Source organism: Cebus imitator, unplaced genomic scaffold (genome assembly GCF_001604975.1).
Source record: "Cebus imitator isolate Cc_AM_T3 unplaced genomic scaffold, Cebus_imitator-1.0 Scaffold195, whole genome shotgun sequence".
In the NCBI taxonomy this organism is placed as follows: domain Eukaryota; kingdom Metazoa; phylum Chordata; class Mammalia; order Primates; family Cebidae; genus Cebus; species Cebus imitator.
In genome coordinates this window covers 3,390,705-3,409,127 of record NW_016107510.1, presented here as the reverse complement: position 1 = coordinate 3,409,127, position 18,423 = coordinate 3,390,705, and the positions used below count along the sequence as shown (strand labels likewise).

General features: G+C 34.4%; 2 protein-coding genes and 1 long non-coding RNA gene across 10 annotated transcripts in view; 1 reads left to right on the top strand and 2 right to left on the bottom strand.

The window, feature by feature from the left end:
* The window catches only part of IMMP1L (inner mitochondrial membrane peptidase subunit 1), a 68,840-nt gene extending 53,066 nt beyond the window's left edge, over positions 1 to 15,774 (top strand). For all 6 annotated transcript variants that reach the window (XM_017547110.2, XM_017547107.2, XM_017547109.2 and 3 more), the window contains exons 6-7: positions 14,626 to 14,736; positions 15,608 to 15,774. In XM_017547110.2, the coding sequence (XP_017402599.1) occupies positions 14,626 to 14,736; positions 15,608 to 15,676 (180 nt within the window). In that variant the 3' untranslated portion in view covers positions 15,677 to 15,774. The remainder of the gene's footprint in view (positions 1 to 14,625; positions 14,737 to 15,607) is intronic.
* Positions 12,647 to 15,614, bottom strand: LOC108316960. Its single transcript, XR_001830530.2, has 2 exons — positions 14,166 to 15,614; positions 12,647 to 14,068 (listed from the first exon to the last, which is right to left on the bottom strand). It is a non-coding gene; the product is annotated as an uncharacterized LOC108316960 (long non-coding RNA).
* A 1,006-nt stretch (positions 15,775 to 16,780) lies between the features above and the next one.
* DNAJC24 (DnaJ heat shock protein family (Hsp40) member C24) overlaps positions 16,781 to 18,423 on the bottom strand; it is a 57,637-nt gene continuing 55,994 nt past the window's right edge. For all 3 annotated transcript variants that reach the window (XM_017547104.2, XM_017547102.2, XM_017547103.2), the window contains exon 5: positions 16,781 to 17,526. In XM_017547104.2, the coding sequence (XP_017402593.1) occupies positions 17,396 to 17,526 (131 nt within the window). In that variant the 3' untranslated portion in view covers positions 16,781 to 17,395. The remainder of the gene's footprint in view (positions 17,527 to 18,423) is intronic.

Genomic DNA, 18,423 nt, shown 5'->3' with positions numbered 1-18,423 from the left:
TCTCAAAAATAAAAAATAAAAATAAAAATAAAAATAAATACCATAGTGTTCATTCTAGCCTTCCTTTCTTGCTCATCTATAACTTCTCTCTAACTAGGGAAAATGGGAGAGAAGGATGGAGAATGAGACAGAGATAAAAGAATTAGAGAGGAAGGAACATGAACAGAGGGGAAGAAAGAGAAAAAAAAAAAAAAAAAAAAAAAAATTAAAGACCAAAATTGCAATACTGGTGTTCAGTGTAAGCATCTGAACCAGACTCCAAACTCTGTTGGTAGTAAGGAAAATATATTCCAAGTGTTATGTGGCTTTGTAATCTGAAACAATTTTTTTTTTTTTGAGGCAGAGTCTCACTCTGTTGCCCAGGCTGGAGTGCAGTGCACAATCTTGGGTCACTGCAACCTCTGCTTCCCAGGTTCTAGTAATTCTCCTGCCTCAGCCTCCTGAGTAGCAGGACTACTCATGGTGCGTGCCACCATGCCTGGTTAATTTTTGTATTTTTAGTAGAGACAGGAGGATTTCACCATATTAGCCAGGATGGTCTCAAACTCCTGACCTTAAGTGATCCGCCTGCCTCGGCCTCCCAAAGTGGTGGGATTACAGGCGTGAGCCACTGTGCCCGGCTGCTAAAACAATCTTGACTAGGGCTGCTGGAAAAGCTGCTATTGACTAGGTGAAATATGTTCAACTATCTTTTGGAGTAAGCAACTAAATGAAGTTTTGATGTTAGTAACTTTCGGTAATTAAAATTCAACAGATTTTTGTAAACAACTTAATCTTAGCCCATACAAATATTCTCACCAAACCAAATGATTTTCTATCTAAAACAAGAACGAAAAAGAGGAAAACAGATGTAAAAGCAGGTAAGCATATTATAAAATGGCTAAAGTTATTAAATTAGCAAGAAAATATTGGCATTACAAGTTGTTGCACTGCTAACCTAGACATAAGAGTGTTTTCCTCCTGGGATAGAATTTTCATAATTACTTTAGGAAAATGTATAAATCACTTAATATGGCAGAGCTAGTACCTGCATCCAGCTAAATACAAATGCGGAGGCAACAGGGAAAGGAGACTAAGCAGTATTTAACAAAGTACTTACAATTATAGGTAATTTAAAATTCTTGGATGCAACTTAAGATTCTCATCTACTTTGTGTATATTATGTATGGATCTTGAAAGCAAGAAGGATTAGAGAAACCTTCTGTTGTCTAGAGACTTGAAATTTGACCTGACTTCCCAATGTAAGTAAAGTCAAAGTAGGTCTAGGGACACAAACTGATAATGATAATGGACTTCTGACCCCAGACCAGTCCCAGCACACATCTTCCTTAATGAGCTGCCTTCAAAGTGGCCAGACCACTGGACTTGGGAGGGCGGACATCTAAGGGTGAACTGAGAGAGCAGACTTAAATAGCTTTCAGGAGGCTATAGGAGTATGCAAAATTTGCCAGACATTAACCTTTCAACTTTCTTTTTTTATGTGTGCGTTCATTAATTCCACAGACACTTAGCACTTACTTGAAGGCCAGTACAAGTTAGGGTAGTTATCTTTGCCCCCAGCAACACCAATAGAACTTTCTGAAATAATGGAAATATTCTGTATCTGTGCTGTCTGATATGGTAGCCACTAGCACACGTGGCTGTTAAATACATGAAGCATGGCTAGTGTGTCTGGGGAACTGAATTCTTAATTTTATGTAATTTTAAAATTTAGGTAGCCACATATATGACTAGTGGCTGCCATATTGGACAGTGTAACTTTAGGAGGTTATAGTTAAGTTGGAGGAGCAGACAAAGAATTACAGTATGATGTAATAGAATTATGCACAAGATGCTTTAATAAGACACAAGGATATTTATCCAGACTGGGGTAGATGGGATTATTCCAGAATGAGAAGGTGAAATCTGAGTTGAAGTTTTAAAGAGTAAGTCAGAGTTAGTCAAAGCAAGCAGCATATTCTGAAGACCTAGAAGTGAGTATAGCATTGTGCTTTTGGGGAGCTGCCAAAAGTAAGAGTTCCAGTGTATGACATATAGAGTAGGAGGGATGAGTAGTAAGAAGAGATAAAAATGAAAGGTAGATGCCAAGCATGGTAGTCTGTTATGTGGGAGGATGTCTTAAACCAAGGAGCTCAAAGTCGACCTGGGCAATATTGCAAGACCCCATCCTTAAAAGTAAACAAGGCTCAGTACCTTTTATGTTTCAAGCAAGGGGATAACATGATCAGGCTTAGTTTTTATTTAGTTTCTGTGAGTCCGTTCTCATGTTAGTGTAGATTTAAATAGAGGATGGCTAGGCGTAGGAGAGCTTGGAGGCAGAGACCAGTTAATAGGCTGTGAGTGAGGCATAACTGAGATAATAACATTGAGAATAAAAAGAAGCACAAAGATTGCAGAAAGATTAAGGAAATAATCTAGACAAGATTGGATGCTGGAAGAAAGGGAATTGAAGGGCTTAAAAATGATACCCAAGTTGTTAGTTCTTGCCACAGGATAGGTGGTACAAGAAAATAGGGTTGTTGGGGAGATGCTAATTTGGGAAATGGAAAGAAGATATATACAATTTTGGACAAGTATAGAATTCTAATAATCTTAAGGTAGATTATATTTTACATTAATACTGTGGCAATTAAATTTTATAATAAGTAGCAAAAAAGCATTGCTTTCCCCAAATGACATCTGGATGCTTTGCTATTCCCTCCTTTATGTCCACAGTCTATTTTTCTCTCTTAGTCAAAACAATGTTTTGATGCGCTTAGCCCCTAGATCACTCTTACTTCTTAAAGAGCTTCAGCTTCTCTTTGTATCATGCATCATCGCTAAAAAATGTCATCTGTCATCGCCCGCCTATTTTACAATTTTGCATTCACAAAGCTAGATTTTATTCTAAATAATCTGCTGGGTTTGATACCTTAGAGTTGTGTTTTGATGAGTAAAACACAAGCAGAAGTGTCTGTCAGATATATTCAACAATGCCTGTTTTAAAAAAACTGCATCAGTAACATCAAGTACAAAAAGACTTACATATTTAATTTTAATCATTTCTTTTTTGAAGTATGGCAACTTTTCTACTGATAATCTATTTCTAATACCCTTTCAGATATAAATCTGTTTTTCTAGCCAATCTCTATATGAAGCAGCTATGCATAGCAACAACAGGAGATTGAAAAAAGCTACAGAGATTCATCTGTAGTAAAAAAAAATCCATAAAGGATGAGTTTGGATTTTGGGAAGAATTAAGTGGAGTGCCAGGAATAAAACTTCTGGTGGAAACATGTTAGTACATATTGTGTGCAGTATGCAGCTGATTACTGTTTAGAACTTTTTCTGAGAGCATGAGCAAACTCATTATTGTAATACTTAACACCATTTTTTACTACACTCTTAAATAGCCTTTGTTGAATTAAGTTGGGCTCATCCTCTGGAAAGAGAGCAACTATGTAGATCAAGCTGTATTAAAGTGAATGAGAATATAAAATGCTTCTTTTAAATACAAATCCCAAAATAGCAGGTAAGATTGTATTTACAGAGAGAAAGAAGTAAAAGACTGGAACAGTAGTATTGGGAGGCGTGGATAGAAAGGCCTATAAACTGCCTTCAGTCCCAACCCTCTTTTCCATCCCCTATATTCTGACTAGTTGGTAAATGGTTCTGAAGAAGTGGATGCTTGAAGGGCCTAAGCATTCAATATTTAATAAACATTGCTTTATGAAGATGCACATTTAAGTTTAAGACCAGCCTGGCCAACATGGTGAAACCCCATCTCTACTAAAAATACAAAAATTAGCTGGGTGTGGTGGTGCGTCCTGTAATCCCAGCTACTGGGGAGGTTGAGGCAGGAGAATAGCTTGAACCTGGGAGACTGAGGTTGCAGTGAGCTGAGATCATGGCATTACACTCCAGTCTGGGAAACAGAGCAAGACTCCATCTGGGGAAAAAAAAAAAAAGAAATGTTAGTTTTTACTGCTAATCTAGGAAGATTTTATCTTAAAAGCTGAATTTCATTAAATCAGGTGGCATAATTGATGTGGTACTTACTCATAATTAAAATAGCAAAGCACAGTTAACTTTGCAGAGATCTGGGTTGACTGCCTAGGAAACTAGGGACAAAGAAAGCCCAGTAGACATCGTTCACAATGGCAAACATGGCAGCTGCGAGTAAGTGCTCTTACTGACTTCTTCCTGGGTGCCAGGAGTCTTATCTCATTTGGTTCTCATACTATTTCTGTAAGGTATTTATTAGTGTCAGTTGTATAGATGAGGTTTAAATAACTTGCCCAAGGTGCTTAACTAGTATGCAGAGCTATATTTGGAACTCAGGACTATGTGTGACTGTGTGGACTGTATTTTTAACCACTATCCTAAACAACCCACCAGAGGTTACTATTCAGGCTAGATGGAGGTATTGAGAGCTTAGGGAGATGAAAGTGCTTATCTTGCAATCCCTATGAGAATGAGCAAGTCAAGCCTTAGACTAAGTTTTAAACCTATTCAGCAGGCATAAGTTCAATAATGAAAGAGAACCTGTTAGTAAAAAGCATTCCCCTTACTCAAACCCCAATGCTATAGGTATAGCCTACTGAAACTTTTGTGTAAATTCCTCTTTGGTGATCACTGGCTATGAATGTAAGGTGGCGCTATTTTTAAGGAGGGAAGGGCAATAATATACTCCAGTGGTGATGTAGATAGGATAGCAATGAGGCTGAATTTTAAAAGGGAGAAAAGGAAGCAGAACCACATAGAAATAGTATGTATTAAAATAATCAGTGTATTAACTATTCTGTGCCTGGTCCTTATGTCATCCCTTATCATACATCTAGCATTTGGAAGCAATTCTATCAGGACTCCAGATACTCCTCTGCCTTAATTAGCTCAGGTAGACAGAATGTGGGCAAGTAATTAGGGCAAAGAGAATGACAATGAAAACAGAATGTAAGTAAAACTGTTTCTTGAGTAGATACCCATAATTGACATTTGAGACACTCCCATTTTTAAAAATTAAAGATTAATGTTTTCTTACCTTTGTGTTCTAAAAGCCTCTTGTATTTATTATATCTCAGGAAATTTAATTATTCACTTTTTTATATGTGTTTTTGTTTATAGCTTTTGCTGGCATTATAGGAAGGGTAAACACCAACAATGATTTACTGATGGTGCTTCTAATTTTGCCGTTACATGAGTCAAACTGGGTTTTATGAGATCTTTTTAGTACAATATTAATAAATTATTTCATTTTCAAATAATATCTCTAGTAGTTTGTGTGCATAGGATCTTACTACGGCCACACTTTGGTTATGTAAGTCATGATTAAGCAGAATATACATTGGCCACATAGTAGGTATAGTAACTTGACTTGATACTGCTTTCTTGTAAGATAATAAGATAAAAAACAACAACATAGTATTAATTTTTGGTCTAAAATGATATCTTTTGAATGTGCATTCATCGTATACACTGTTTTCATAGTCAAGGGAATTATGCATTTTATAGCTCACTCATTATCCCATTAGACACAAAATATTTGAAATGTATGCAAAATGAAATACTTTTGAGACTAGAGTATCGTTGATCTATCACTCTTATTTGTTTTTGGCAAAAAAGACTTTGATCTGATGGCTTTCATAAAATGTGTGTGCTCTCTTTTACCTGTACATTACAGGAAAATGAAAAAATAATCATTTTTAAAAAATTTAAAAACTTTGTTCCTCACCTTGCCTCATAATTTATGTTTGTTTCTTTAGTGACTATTGTTTACTTTTCTTTGCAGTCATTTTAGAAGAACCATTAAAGAAGTACGATCAATAGGTAGGGCCAATGCAAATCCTACCATTGCTGGTTGCAAATTATAAAATGTATGGCAAATAAAGTGTTAATTAAAAAATCAGTCTGTTCTTAGGATTTTCTGGTTTTTGAAACTTTTGAAGGTCAAATATACAAATATTTTGTAGCCAGAACTTTTCTTAATTAGATGTTATTTGCCTAATCAAATAAATGAATTTGATTGCAGTTTAGTAAATGTGTTATTTGATATTGTGGACTCTTTCATCATAGTTCACTTGAATCAAGAAAGGTAACACCTGTGGATTGCCTCACAAAAGCCTCTTTTGTTAAATGGACACTCACAGGTCATGAGGCAATTACATTTGTTGCTTGTACTAAAAAGGAGGCACTTAACCAGACCTCAGTAAATATAGCTGAGAACTAGAGGCTTCTTTTGTCCAGCCCTGAGATTAGGTTTTATCATAGCTTAGGAAGTAAACCTCTGACGTATAAAGGAAAAACAAGAATGATTTAAAGGTCCCTTTAATGCCTTAAAATAGCTGTGAAGTTAGTTATATCTGAGACACATGGAGAATTCAGGTTTGGGCAAAAGTAAAAACAGTTTATGCCATTCATGAAAACATATATTCATATATTATTCAGTCTTATGCATTCATTCAAAATGGCATGGCATATTTAGAAGAGTACAAAATTAATCCAACCTAAAAGTTTTGATTATGAGAAGTAATGAGCAAAGACAGAATTAGAGATTTCCATTTTGGGCCATTTGCAAAACATTCAATATAAATGAGTTTATTAGAGTGCTTTTCAGCCTTAGTTGTAAAGTTATCATAGCTTTAAAAAAAAACACATTTTATTCTCTGTGAGCACAAAAAAGGAAAGAAAAATACATGTTAATCTACCATTTTATCCTGTTCATATTTATCATATTGCTATATAATTCTTTTTCTATTATCTGGTTTGAATTTTCAACTTACTGACAACTAGTAGGTTAATGTAACAGAAAATGACTGTGTTTAAAGTTAGAAAGGAAATGTTTGTTCTGTCCCTTGCCTCATTCCAGAAAAGTCAGGTGTTATGTTTCAGACCCAAACCATAAATGTTTTACTGTATGTTCGTTTAAATGTCTTCTTGGCTAGACTAATATTTTAGTCATCTATAGATGTGATGACAGTACTGCTAATTGTGTAGTACAAGTAAGTGACTTGAACTGTACAAAGAAGCATATCCTACTATATGGATTAGAAGTTAGGTCACTCTCCTTTCAGACTACCAAAAAAAAAAAAAAAAAAACCCAACCCAAAACCACCTTTTAAAAAAATTCTACAAGCTCCTCCTATGCTGCATCATGAAGGATGATGTTTCCTTTTTTAAAATTACACCACTGAAAAGGTTAAGCATTTTGCATTTTAAGACACACATACACATAAAACTCTGTGTATGTATACATATATATACTTTAAGTTACCTAAATAGTATGCACTGGCCATAAAAATGTATATTTTGAAATATATAATATATATTTTAAATATTTTGCATTTATACACATTGACCTGTAACTTATTTTTTTCACTGGGTGTCTTATGGAAATCTTTTCATTAGTTTTATGTATTTATTTTTACTGGCTATTTACTAATATATAAATGAAAGATATTTTATTTAACCTCTGCCTACTGAGGAACATTTATACCATTGCTAATCTTAAGATGCAGACAATACCATAGTGAACTTCCTTGTTTGTACGTAATTGCATGCTAAGTTTGGCAAATCTTTTTCCAGAGATTTTGATAGGGAAAGGGAAGACTCCATTGAAGGGGACACAAGATGGAGATGTCAAATCACACTTCACACATCAAAAATTTTAACCATCACTGAAATAATTTTCTTTATATACAAAATTACAAAGTATGCTAAAAAAATATTTTAGGGCCTGGTGCAGAGGCTCACGCCTGTAATCCCAGTACATGGGGAGGCCGAGGCAGGCGAATCACCTGAGGCCAGGAGTTTAAGATCAGCCTGGCCAACATGGTGAAACTCCATCTCTACTAAAAATATAAAAATTAGCCTGGCATGGTGGTGCATGCCTATAATCCCAGCTACTCAAGGGGCTGAGGGAGGAGAATCACTTGAATCTGGGAGGCGGCGGTTACAGTAAGCCAAGATAGCACCACTGAACTCCAGCCTGGGTGACAGAGCAAGATTTTGTGTCAAAGAACAAAAAAATTGTTTAATTAGGTAATTTTGAACATACGCTTCTGGCACTGATGGAATAACTGGTCAACGAAATAAGCCTTTACTTGCTCCAGCTTCTGTCTTAAAGCAGTTTTCAGATAACAGTGCAAGGAAGAGAAATTCAAGCAAAGCACAAGTGGTCTTGCTGAGTTGAGGAGACAAAGTTTGGGGTTGTAAAGATTGGATATGCTTAAATGGTTGAGATTTATGGATTCAACTACCATGGAGGAAAGAGCTACAGAAAGATCTCCAGAAATCTATGTAGATATTACCTTGGCTTTTGGGCTCCATACTAAATTGTGCCTGCTTATGGTGGAACTTAAGAGACTGAGCAATGTATGACTACTGGGGAGCTGTAGCCAAAAAACTCCCAGAGTTCACCCAGAGCTGAGAGACATTTGTGTTCTGACCAGCCAGTGTGGATAGATCTTGTTGATATCCAGAACATTCAGTAGAGATTCTGGAAAAATCAAGCCTTAGTAGTAGGGCTAGAATAGCCCTTAGAATAAAATATAAGATAGAGACCCAACCTAGCAGGCTTATAAACAAGGCTTGAAAGGAATAAGGTGACTGCCATTAACTACTTCACAGAAACCAGACCCCTCAACATTTGACACTCTATAAAAACAGACAACAAAATCTACTCAGCAATTGAATGTCCAGTTTAATCAGAAATTACCATATATGTGAAGATGCAGGAAAATGTAACTCATAATCACAGGTAAATCAGTTACTCATAATCACAGGTAAATCAGTTAAATAGACCCAGAAATGACAGAAATTATGGAATTAGCAAACACTCTAAAACACCAATTATAACTATTTTTGAAGAGCTAGAGATGAACATATTGAGGAAATAAATGGTATAAGAAAGAACCAGATGAAATTTCTAGAACTTAAGAATACATTTGATGGTTTTTACAGTAGTAGGTTTGAAACTACAAAAGAAAAGATCAGGGAATTTGAAGACACATCAATGAAAATTATACAAACTGAAGGAAAGGAGGAAAAACAATGAATAAGCCATAGGACAGGATAAGCAGATTAACATGAAGGCTGTGGAAGCCCCCGGGTAGTGGGTAGAAAAGAAGGTGATCTATACATTTATGTTCCCCAATTTTGATCAAAATGATAAATCAAAGATCCAGGAAGTACAGAAAGAAGTTCTCGCCAAATAAATACAAAGACAAACCAGAGTAGACAGAGAAAATCTTAAAAACAACCAGAGAAAAACATACAACTGAGAACAAGGAATTTCTGCTGATCTATTATAAGAAACAGCAAGAAGACAATAAAATGAAATTTTTAAAGTGTTAGGTAGGGAAACACTGTTAATCCAGAATTCTTTATTCACTGATAAGGATGAAAAAAATATTGTTGCAAAATTCTTTCTTATCTTACACGAAGTGGTATGTGAAGATAGCTATACCTTAAGATGGACTGCGATTAATGATGCATATTGTAAACCCTAGAGTAACAACTTCAAGAATAAGATCTATATTGAATATGGCAACCGAAGAAACAAAATAGAATTCAAAAAATAATCCAGTAGAAAGGAGAAAAAAAGGAAACAAAAATAGATATAACAAATACTTCACATCATGCACAGAAGTTATCTCAAAATGTATCACATACCTAATCAAAGCTAAAGCTATATAACTTGTACAATATAGTATAATATGTTCATAATTTAGAGGCAAGTAAAGATTTCTTAGGACACCAAAAGCACAAAACACAATAGGAAAAAAATTATGAATTAGACCTTGGTAACATTAAAAACTTTTGCTTTTCAAAACATCTTTTAAAAAATGCAGACTGGGAGAAAATATATGCAGTTCCATCAAAGGACTTGCACCCATGGTAAATAAAGGACTGATACAACGAATCAGAAGATAACCCATTTTTAAAATGGCCAAAATATTTTAATAATAGATGCTTCATGAAAGATACTACTAGTATGCACAATGGAATAAATGCTTTCATCAGAGAAGTGCAAATTAAAACCACAACTTAATATCCTTCATCTGCTAGAATGGCAAAACATTTAAAAACTGATAGTACCAAGTGCTGGAGAGGTTGTGGAACAGCAAGAGCACAGTCATACATTGGTTGTTGGGAGTAAAAATATTATCACTGAAAAAGTTTGGTAGTTTCTTTAAGGTTAAACACAGATTTACTGCAGACCCAAAATTCCACCCTTAGATGTTTACTGAAAAGAAATAAGACTTGTACGTGAATGTTCATCGTGCTTTATTTTTACTAGCACCAGACTACAAACAACCCATGACTAAGTTCATAGATAAACATTGTGGTTTACAATGGAATACTTCTCAGCACTAAAAAATGAGTGACTTTTACATACAAGATAGATTCATCATAAAAACTTGTGAAATAAATAAGGCAGACACAAAATAGGTACTTTGTAATTCCATTTATATGAAATTCAGCAACAGGCACAACTCGCCTCCAGTAACAGAAAGCAGATCACTAGTTGACTGGGTCTAGGATTGGCAATAGGAAATTGACTACAAAGGGACAGAAGGGAACTTGTCAGCATGGAAGAAATATCCTGTATTATTGTAGTTGTGGTTAGATGAGTGTGTACATTTTTCAAAACTTGTGTCAAAACTTAAAACAGGTGAATTTTACTGTATATGAAATAACCTCTATAAAGTTGATTTTAAAAGTAAAAGAAAGTATTCCCTCTTTTCCCCTATATCAAAAATCATATATTTTAAAGGAGGAGTAATTTTGAACATGTTTTTTTACTGGTAGACTGTGTAAGGGTTGAGCATCCCTAATCCAAAAATATGAAATCCAATATGCTCCAAAATCTGAAACTTTTTGAGCGTCTGTGTGATGCCACAAGTGGAAAATTCCACATCTGATTTCACATGATGAGTCATAATCAAAACTTTGTTCCTTGCACAAATTAAAAACTTTGTATAATATTACCTTCAGGCTACATGTATAAGGTGTATATGAAAAATGAATTTTGTGTTTAGACTTGGGTCTCTTCCCCAGGATATCTCATATATATGCAAATATTCCAAAATCGAAATCTGAAACCTGAAACACTTCTGGTCTCTAGCATTTCAGATAAGAGATACCCAACCTGTAATCTACAGAGAGAGGTGGATCAGCAAAGGTGACTGCTTTGATTTTAAAAGATCTGTACTTAAGAGGTTTTCTTGTTCATAGAGATCTTGTTAGATTAAAGGTAACATCAGTGATAAAGCTGTTTCTTTGATTTGTGTATGGTACATGAAATGTGAAGTCTGTAAGATGTAGGCATTATTCCTTTACTGTAAATGGATGCATGGTCATTAACATGTATGGATTTCAGGTAATGAGTTAGCATGTCTCATATTTGAACCTCTTTCTTTTTCCTTGACTAAATATCAAATTTAGTACTTCTAATTTAGTACAGGCTAAGTATCAAATGAAAGGCTCCTGGTGATATGTTCTAGGTTTCTTTTAGAAGATTCCTTTCTGTAGTTGTTAATTATATTACTCCTGAGATGGCCAGGTGCGTTGGCTCATGCCTGTAATCCCAGCACTTTGGGAGGCGGAGTCGGGTAGACTGCTCTAGGTCAGGAGTTCAAGACCAGCCTGGCCAACATGGTGAAACCCTGTCTCTACTAAAATATAAAAATTAGCTGGGTGTGGTGGTGGGGTGCCTGTAGTCCCAGCTACTTGGGAGGCTGAGGCAGGAGAATTGCTTGAACCCAGCAGGCAGAGGTTACAGTGAGCCAAGATTATGNAAAAAAAAAAAAAAAAAAAAAAAATTACTCCAGAGATGATACTTCATTGTATATTGCTAATTTTAAAGAAACTCGGGTTGTAAATGCAACAAAAGTGACCTAGCTAATGGCAGTTATCATTGTGCTTTCAAAGAATTTGTATTTACAAGTATTTAACCACCAGCAAATATTTGAATTACACTTTTGGTTTAGGTGCTGTAAATAAATAAAATCATTTTTTAAGAAAGCATATGGATATAAAAGTAAATACTGTATAAAATACTAAAAACTTTGTGGAACATAATAAATATAAAAAGACAAAAGGTAGATTGGGAAAAATATTTGCGATAAATGTATGAATGCTGTCTGTGTATATAATACACGTAGATAAGACTTAAAGTAGGGACAGACTATTCACTGGATACTACATACAATCAAAAAACACACAGTAATATTCCACATTGCCAATAATCAATAAATGCACTGAAAAATATTACCAAGGTACTAAATCAGTCATTATTTACAAAAATCAGGAATATTTACTGATATTCCTTCAGTAAACTTATGTCATTTTTCTACAAAATTAAAAACATTCATCCAAGCCTTATAGCCATTTGTCAGGACGTATTCCCAAAGAATAAAATAGTTAAATGTAAAAAAAGAAACCTTTCTAACAAAGACTCAAAATTCAGAAGACATGAAAGCAAAGGCTGATAAAAGAAATGACAAACTGGGAATACTTGCCACTTGTACCACAAAGGGCTAATCTCTCTAGTATTTAAAATGCCTCTTAAACATGAAAAGAGATTCAGTCTCACTCATAAGACAAAGATACTATTTTTCACCAGGCAGATTGGCAAAAATCTATTGGTTGGTGCAAAAGTAATTGCGGTTTTTGCCATTAAATGTATTTTTCAGCAAAAACTGCAGTTACTTTTGCACCAAACTATAATGTAATAAGTCATTAACAATCAAAAAAATAAAATCATAGCATTACTGTCTGTTGGTTTATTCTGGTATAAAATAGTAAAAACTGACAGAAAAGCCAAGCAGGTTAAAAATAATAATAATAAAGGTTATAACGTAGGGCCCCAAGCAAGGCTGACTTTATGTTAAGTGCTGGAAAGAATCAAGTTGGTATGGGCAGGCTAGTTTTGGGAAAGCTTCATGAAGAGATGATCACAGGTCTTGGTTTACCGTCAATGGGATGGTCAGACAAAGGTATACCTAGATTGTTAGTATGTTGCCTTATTAGTTTGTAGAATATTTTTCTTTTATTGGTGTCCATAACTACATGGTTTTATTTATTCATATGCATTACCTGTTTTTAGAACTCAGGAAAAAGCACATTTCAGAGAGAAACTGTGGAAATTTAAACATGAAACATGTTCACCTTGTAGCTTTATCAAAGTAACACTTAAGAATGTTAATTACATTTCACTTTTACAAATTCACTATTTTGTTCCTTTTTTGATGACTGTGATATACACATTTTTCTACTAGAGCAGTCTTATGCGTCACTGCACATATGTCTATTTTATTAGATAGCGAGGAAGTGGCCTTGCTATTGGCCCTTGGACAAACTAGTTCCACTAATAAAGTGAATGATCATATACTTTCTGATATTCCTTCAGTAAACTTATGTCCTTTTTCTACAAATAAATTTAACATTTAAATGTATCAAAATACAGTTAATTTGAAGGTTTTTGGCAAATATTTGTACATAAGACCTTCCAGAATCTTAAAATCGCTTATGTAAGTGAAATGCAGATTTTACATTCTTGTATACATTTATTTGTCAAGAAGGTAATTTGTGAGATTAAAAAAAGTTGTGTTATCTCTTGTTAAACCCAGCAGTGATATTTTTCTTCATATAAGGTTTATAAATAAAACTGCTCAAAAGAATAGTGAAAATAAATTCCTTCCCCATACAGAGATCATTTTGATCTGGTCAGTAACTCAACTGTCTTAGATAATAAAACTGTAAAACAAAAACTTTTAAAAAGCAATTTTACAGATTGTTGCTGGAAAATTAAGTATTTTAGTTTATATTGAACAGATAGTAATAAGCAAATGTCTCATATTACAGGCAGCTTTTAAAAAAGAAGCAGTGTGTTCTGTTCTAAATATGCTTATGATTGTCACTCAGTAAAAATCTTGTTACTTACCAGTTTATACACAGAACATTATAGGATATAGTCTTTTCATTTAGGAGAAGGTCACCATCATTAATTTTACAACTGATGATTTTATAATAGGTCCTTCTGGTTCTTCATGGTCATTATTGAAGTATAATGCATTGAAGATATGGCCTGTACAAAGGCAGAACAGGGATCTTAATTAGAATTCTGACAAGCCCACTCCAATAAAATGATGAGATTATTTGTAATTGATGTCACAATCAATTACCATTTAGTTTATCATGAGCATTCTAATAGGTCTGGCCTTGGTATTGGCCCCAGGATGTTGCTGAGTGAGTGGTGCCCTGCTTATGCTGTTATTGAGACATAAGGGCACATTTTCAGTCAGCATCCTAATGACCTCTTTTGAAGTCTATTAAATTAATGACCCTGTCACACTGTTTTGATCTCTTATAACCTCACTTTGGGGTTTGTATAACAAATTAATATTTGGGAACCATATGACAAAAAAAGATAGGTCTTTTAAAAAGTTGAAAGCTTTGATGTTTAGTAAAAGTTATTTTATTGTGAAAGGAATAAAAGCAAACATGCAATCTTAGGATTTGTATCTATTCTATAAAAGAGAACCTTAGGACATGTCTCCCTACCTCTGAATACATGCTTTTAAATTATAGTACCCAAATTAGGTTTTATTTTTTTAAAGGGCTGCATTTCTTCTCTAATTCTAGGTGCCAATGGGTCATGTTTGGTTAGAAGGTGATAATCTACAGAATTCTACAGACTCCAGGTACTATGGACCTATTCCGTATGGACTAATAAGAGGACGAATCTTCTTTAAGGTACCATTTTCTGCTTAAAATGTAAGGTTTATTTTCTGAGCTAGAAAAAAAGTTTCTCTCAAAATGATCTCTGAAAATCTTCAGGCTGTCAGTATACTTAACTGTTGTATTGAATACATTTTATGAACCTGTTGGCCTTAATAGCTATATGCAAAGTATTATTCCCCCATTGCCCCTGCTCCTATAGAGATAATAATAAAACCCATACTACTTTAGCTATAGCCTAAGAAAACTTCAATTTGAATTTCCAAAAGTTCAATTTTCTCTTGTACAACTCTTTAAAACCATGTTCACATCCTTGGCATATTTTAATAAGCATGCACAGAAGAATGGTCTAGGTTCAAACTACCTATAATGTGTGGATACCCCAGTTGAGTACTGTGAGTCATAGATTTACCGTGAATTTATTATTGTTAGGGAAGATTGTTTTGACTGGCCCCTCCTTTTTATCACAGGCAGTAAGGAGAAAAACACATGAATACATGGAGCTGTTGGATAATTTACAGGATTTCTGTACATTTAAACGGATGCCATATTCAAATACTTTCAACCCCTTAGGTTGAAAGTGTACAGTTAACTCTTATTTGATAGTAGTAAAAGAAAACACAGACCATATATTCATACATATGTATTCACACACCACACACATAATTTTATGTATAATGTTTCAATGTTCCAAACTTTGGAGTTTAAACATATACATATAAGTTTATTTTCTCAAGTCTTTGATATAGAAAATTTTATTCTTGATTGATGAGTAAGGAGAAGTGTTTATCTGGCATAGAGAAAAGGGACAGATAGCAAAAGGGAATATGATGATACTGTGACATTACTTTCACTAATTGTCTTCAACCTCATTTTGATTTTACAGATTTGGCCTCTGAGTGATTTTGGATTTTTACGTGCCAGCCCTAATAGCCACAGATTTTCTGATGATTAGTAAGCATTTATTCTTTTGACTTGTCTTCTGTTCATGTGAATTTATTACTCCTGTTGAAACCATGTACTTACCAATAAACTATTTGCTATTCGGTCTTAGTTGTTTTTAATTGTTAAATGTAAAGAATAATCAACCCACATGCTGCAGGTTCTGTTCAATATATATGGATAAAAATGTAATCCAAAAGTCATCTAAATTTTATGATGCAAAAATATTTTGGGAGGAGGAACCTGGATGACTATCTATCTCACTTTTGAATTCTTGTTCTGCTACTCTTCTTAAATATGCGTCATACTTTAGCAGCTACATTTACAAGTCAGACTAGTAACTATTCTCAAGTTCCATCTAACAATGCCAGGTTTGATAAAAAGCTGCCAAGCTACATGCTCATCCCACTCATTTGAAATTAAGTAAAATCCCTTAAAGTTATTTAAATGAGTTCTGATTTATACTGTATACAGAATATTAAATACACAGAAAAATACATCTTTAAGGCATATGCCATCTATAGTCGGCTATAGTCAGTAATACTTCTTTATAAAAGTTCATTTCATCATAGCAGCAGTGCAATGGCTCCTTCTTCATAAATATAAGCATTAAAACTGTATCTTTTGCAATGGCTCCTTCTTCATAAATATAAGCATTAAAACTGTATCTTTTTTTTTTTTTTTTTTGAGACGGAGTCTTGTAATCCCAGCACTTTGGGAGGTTGATGTGGGCAGATCACTTGAGGTCAGGAGTTCGAGACAGGCCTGGCTAACATGATGAAACCCCATCTCTACTAACAAAAATTACTCCAGGCACAGTGGCTCACACCTGTAATCCCAGCAATTTGGGAGGCTGAGGCAGGTAGATCATCTGAGGTCAAGAGTTCAAGACCAGCCTGGCCAACATGGTGAAATCCCATCTCTACTAAAAATACAAAATTTAGCTGGGCATGGTGGTGAGCACCTGTAATCTTGGCTACTCGGGAGGCTGAGGCCAGAGAATCACTTGAACCCAGGAGACGGAGGTTACAGTGAGCCAAGATCATGCACTGTACTCCAGCTGGGTTGACAGCATGAGAAGCCATCTTAGAAAAATAAATAAAAATTAAAATAAAAAAAACCTTCCATTTCCTAAATTACATTTAAGTTTAACGATGGCAGTGTTTACAAGCTTTGGAAATAAAGGGCCAAGATTGGAGTCAACACTTTCTGTAATTGCCATTTTGTCTTTATTAACTTTGAAATAACTTCATGAATATCCATAACCAGCCCTTCCTTATGGGAGAACTGGTTATGTTATTCACAAAGATTCTAAGTGTACAACAGGCCTATAATTTTAGCAACTAGAAACATTATCTGTTAGATCAGAAACTTAGTAACTATAAAGGAATATGATACCGTTACCCACTTAAAAGAGGAGACATGCTCATATTAGGAAAGAGAAAAATTCTTATTTTGGGTCAAGGAAAAAAATGAATAAAGTTCTCAGATGGGAATTCACCAAATACAATCCAAATCTTTTTTTGTGACAACTTATGAATACAAATTATACATAAATAATTATAATCATTCTCTATTAATCTGAGGTGGTCTCTGCTTGATAATTGTATGTTTTCTTTGCAAATAATAGGGTTGACAAAAAAAAAAATCCATTTCCTTGAATGGATAACGCTCAATGGCCTCTCATCATGTCTAAATACCACAGTTAAAGCATTTCAAGTTGTGAACAATTTTAGTTATGATGAAGGAGTTCTATAATTAGTGAACATGTATCGCAAGAAATCAGGTTAACTTCTTCTGCTTCATCCTTGGAAACACTGTATTTTCCACCACATCTGCAACTCAGATAAAAAGATTGATCATCTGCAAAATAAAACAAAATAGTGTTTCAAAGACTACTAAGTAACTATATCACTAATACCCTTAAAAAGTGCAGAGTTGATTCAATAGCAATTGTAAAACAAAAGAAAGAAGCTCAGTAAAGAGATAATGTGTATTTAAAGGTGAACTGGGAAAAGTTTCTTGAAAAGGGCAGTGTTACTAAAAATTATCTACCAAAGAATCTTTCTCTGTAGAGGAGATGGATTGAAGCTATGAATTAAAGTCCAAGGATTTGGGGAGGAGAGGGCATGCTCAGAAGCAACCCATGAAAATTACTTGAAGTTTTCTGTTTTCTTAAAATTCATAAGTTTACATTCAACAATGTATTTGTCTAAAATAGAACAGTGAAGGAAAAAAAAAAACAGCCCTATCTGTCTCACTGTTAAGGAACATGATGCTTTTGCATGAAATCTATCCTTTAAAGAAAACTAGACTATTTATCAAGTGCAAGATCTGGATACTTTCTCTTCTAATGTCACACTATTTCCAGAATCCTGACTTAAGTCTATAAACACAACACCATGCGTTTTTTTTTTCCCCCCAAATCCTGTGGGGGTACGTGTGTGTTTCTGTTTGGTGTTTACAAATGATACATGAATCAACAAAATGTTGAAGTGAGATGTTCAAAGGAGGAAGTACATTGCAATACTTAGGCTCCTAATCGTGGAAATTTTAAGTGTATCATTTTCCTGGGAAGTTGAAATGCTTGTGCCCTTTGACTTAAAGAATCTCTGATCTACTGGTCATTCCATTTTACTGTCTCTGAGAAATAACATTCAAAGAAAAATAACCTAGCAATCACATTATTTTACCACTATCATAATTGATTATTAAAGATAAATAAGTCTCAAAGGACTCCTGATTTCATACAATCAGGTA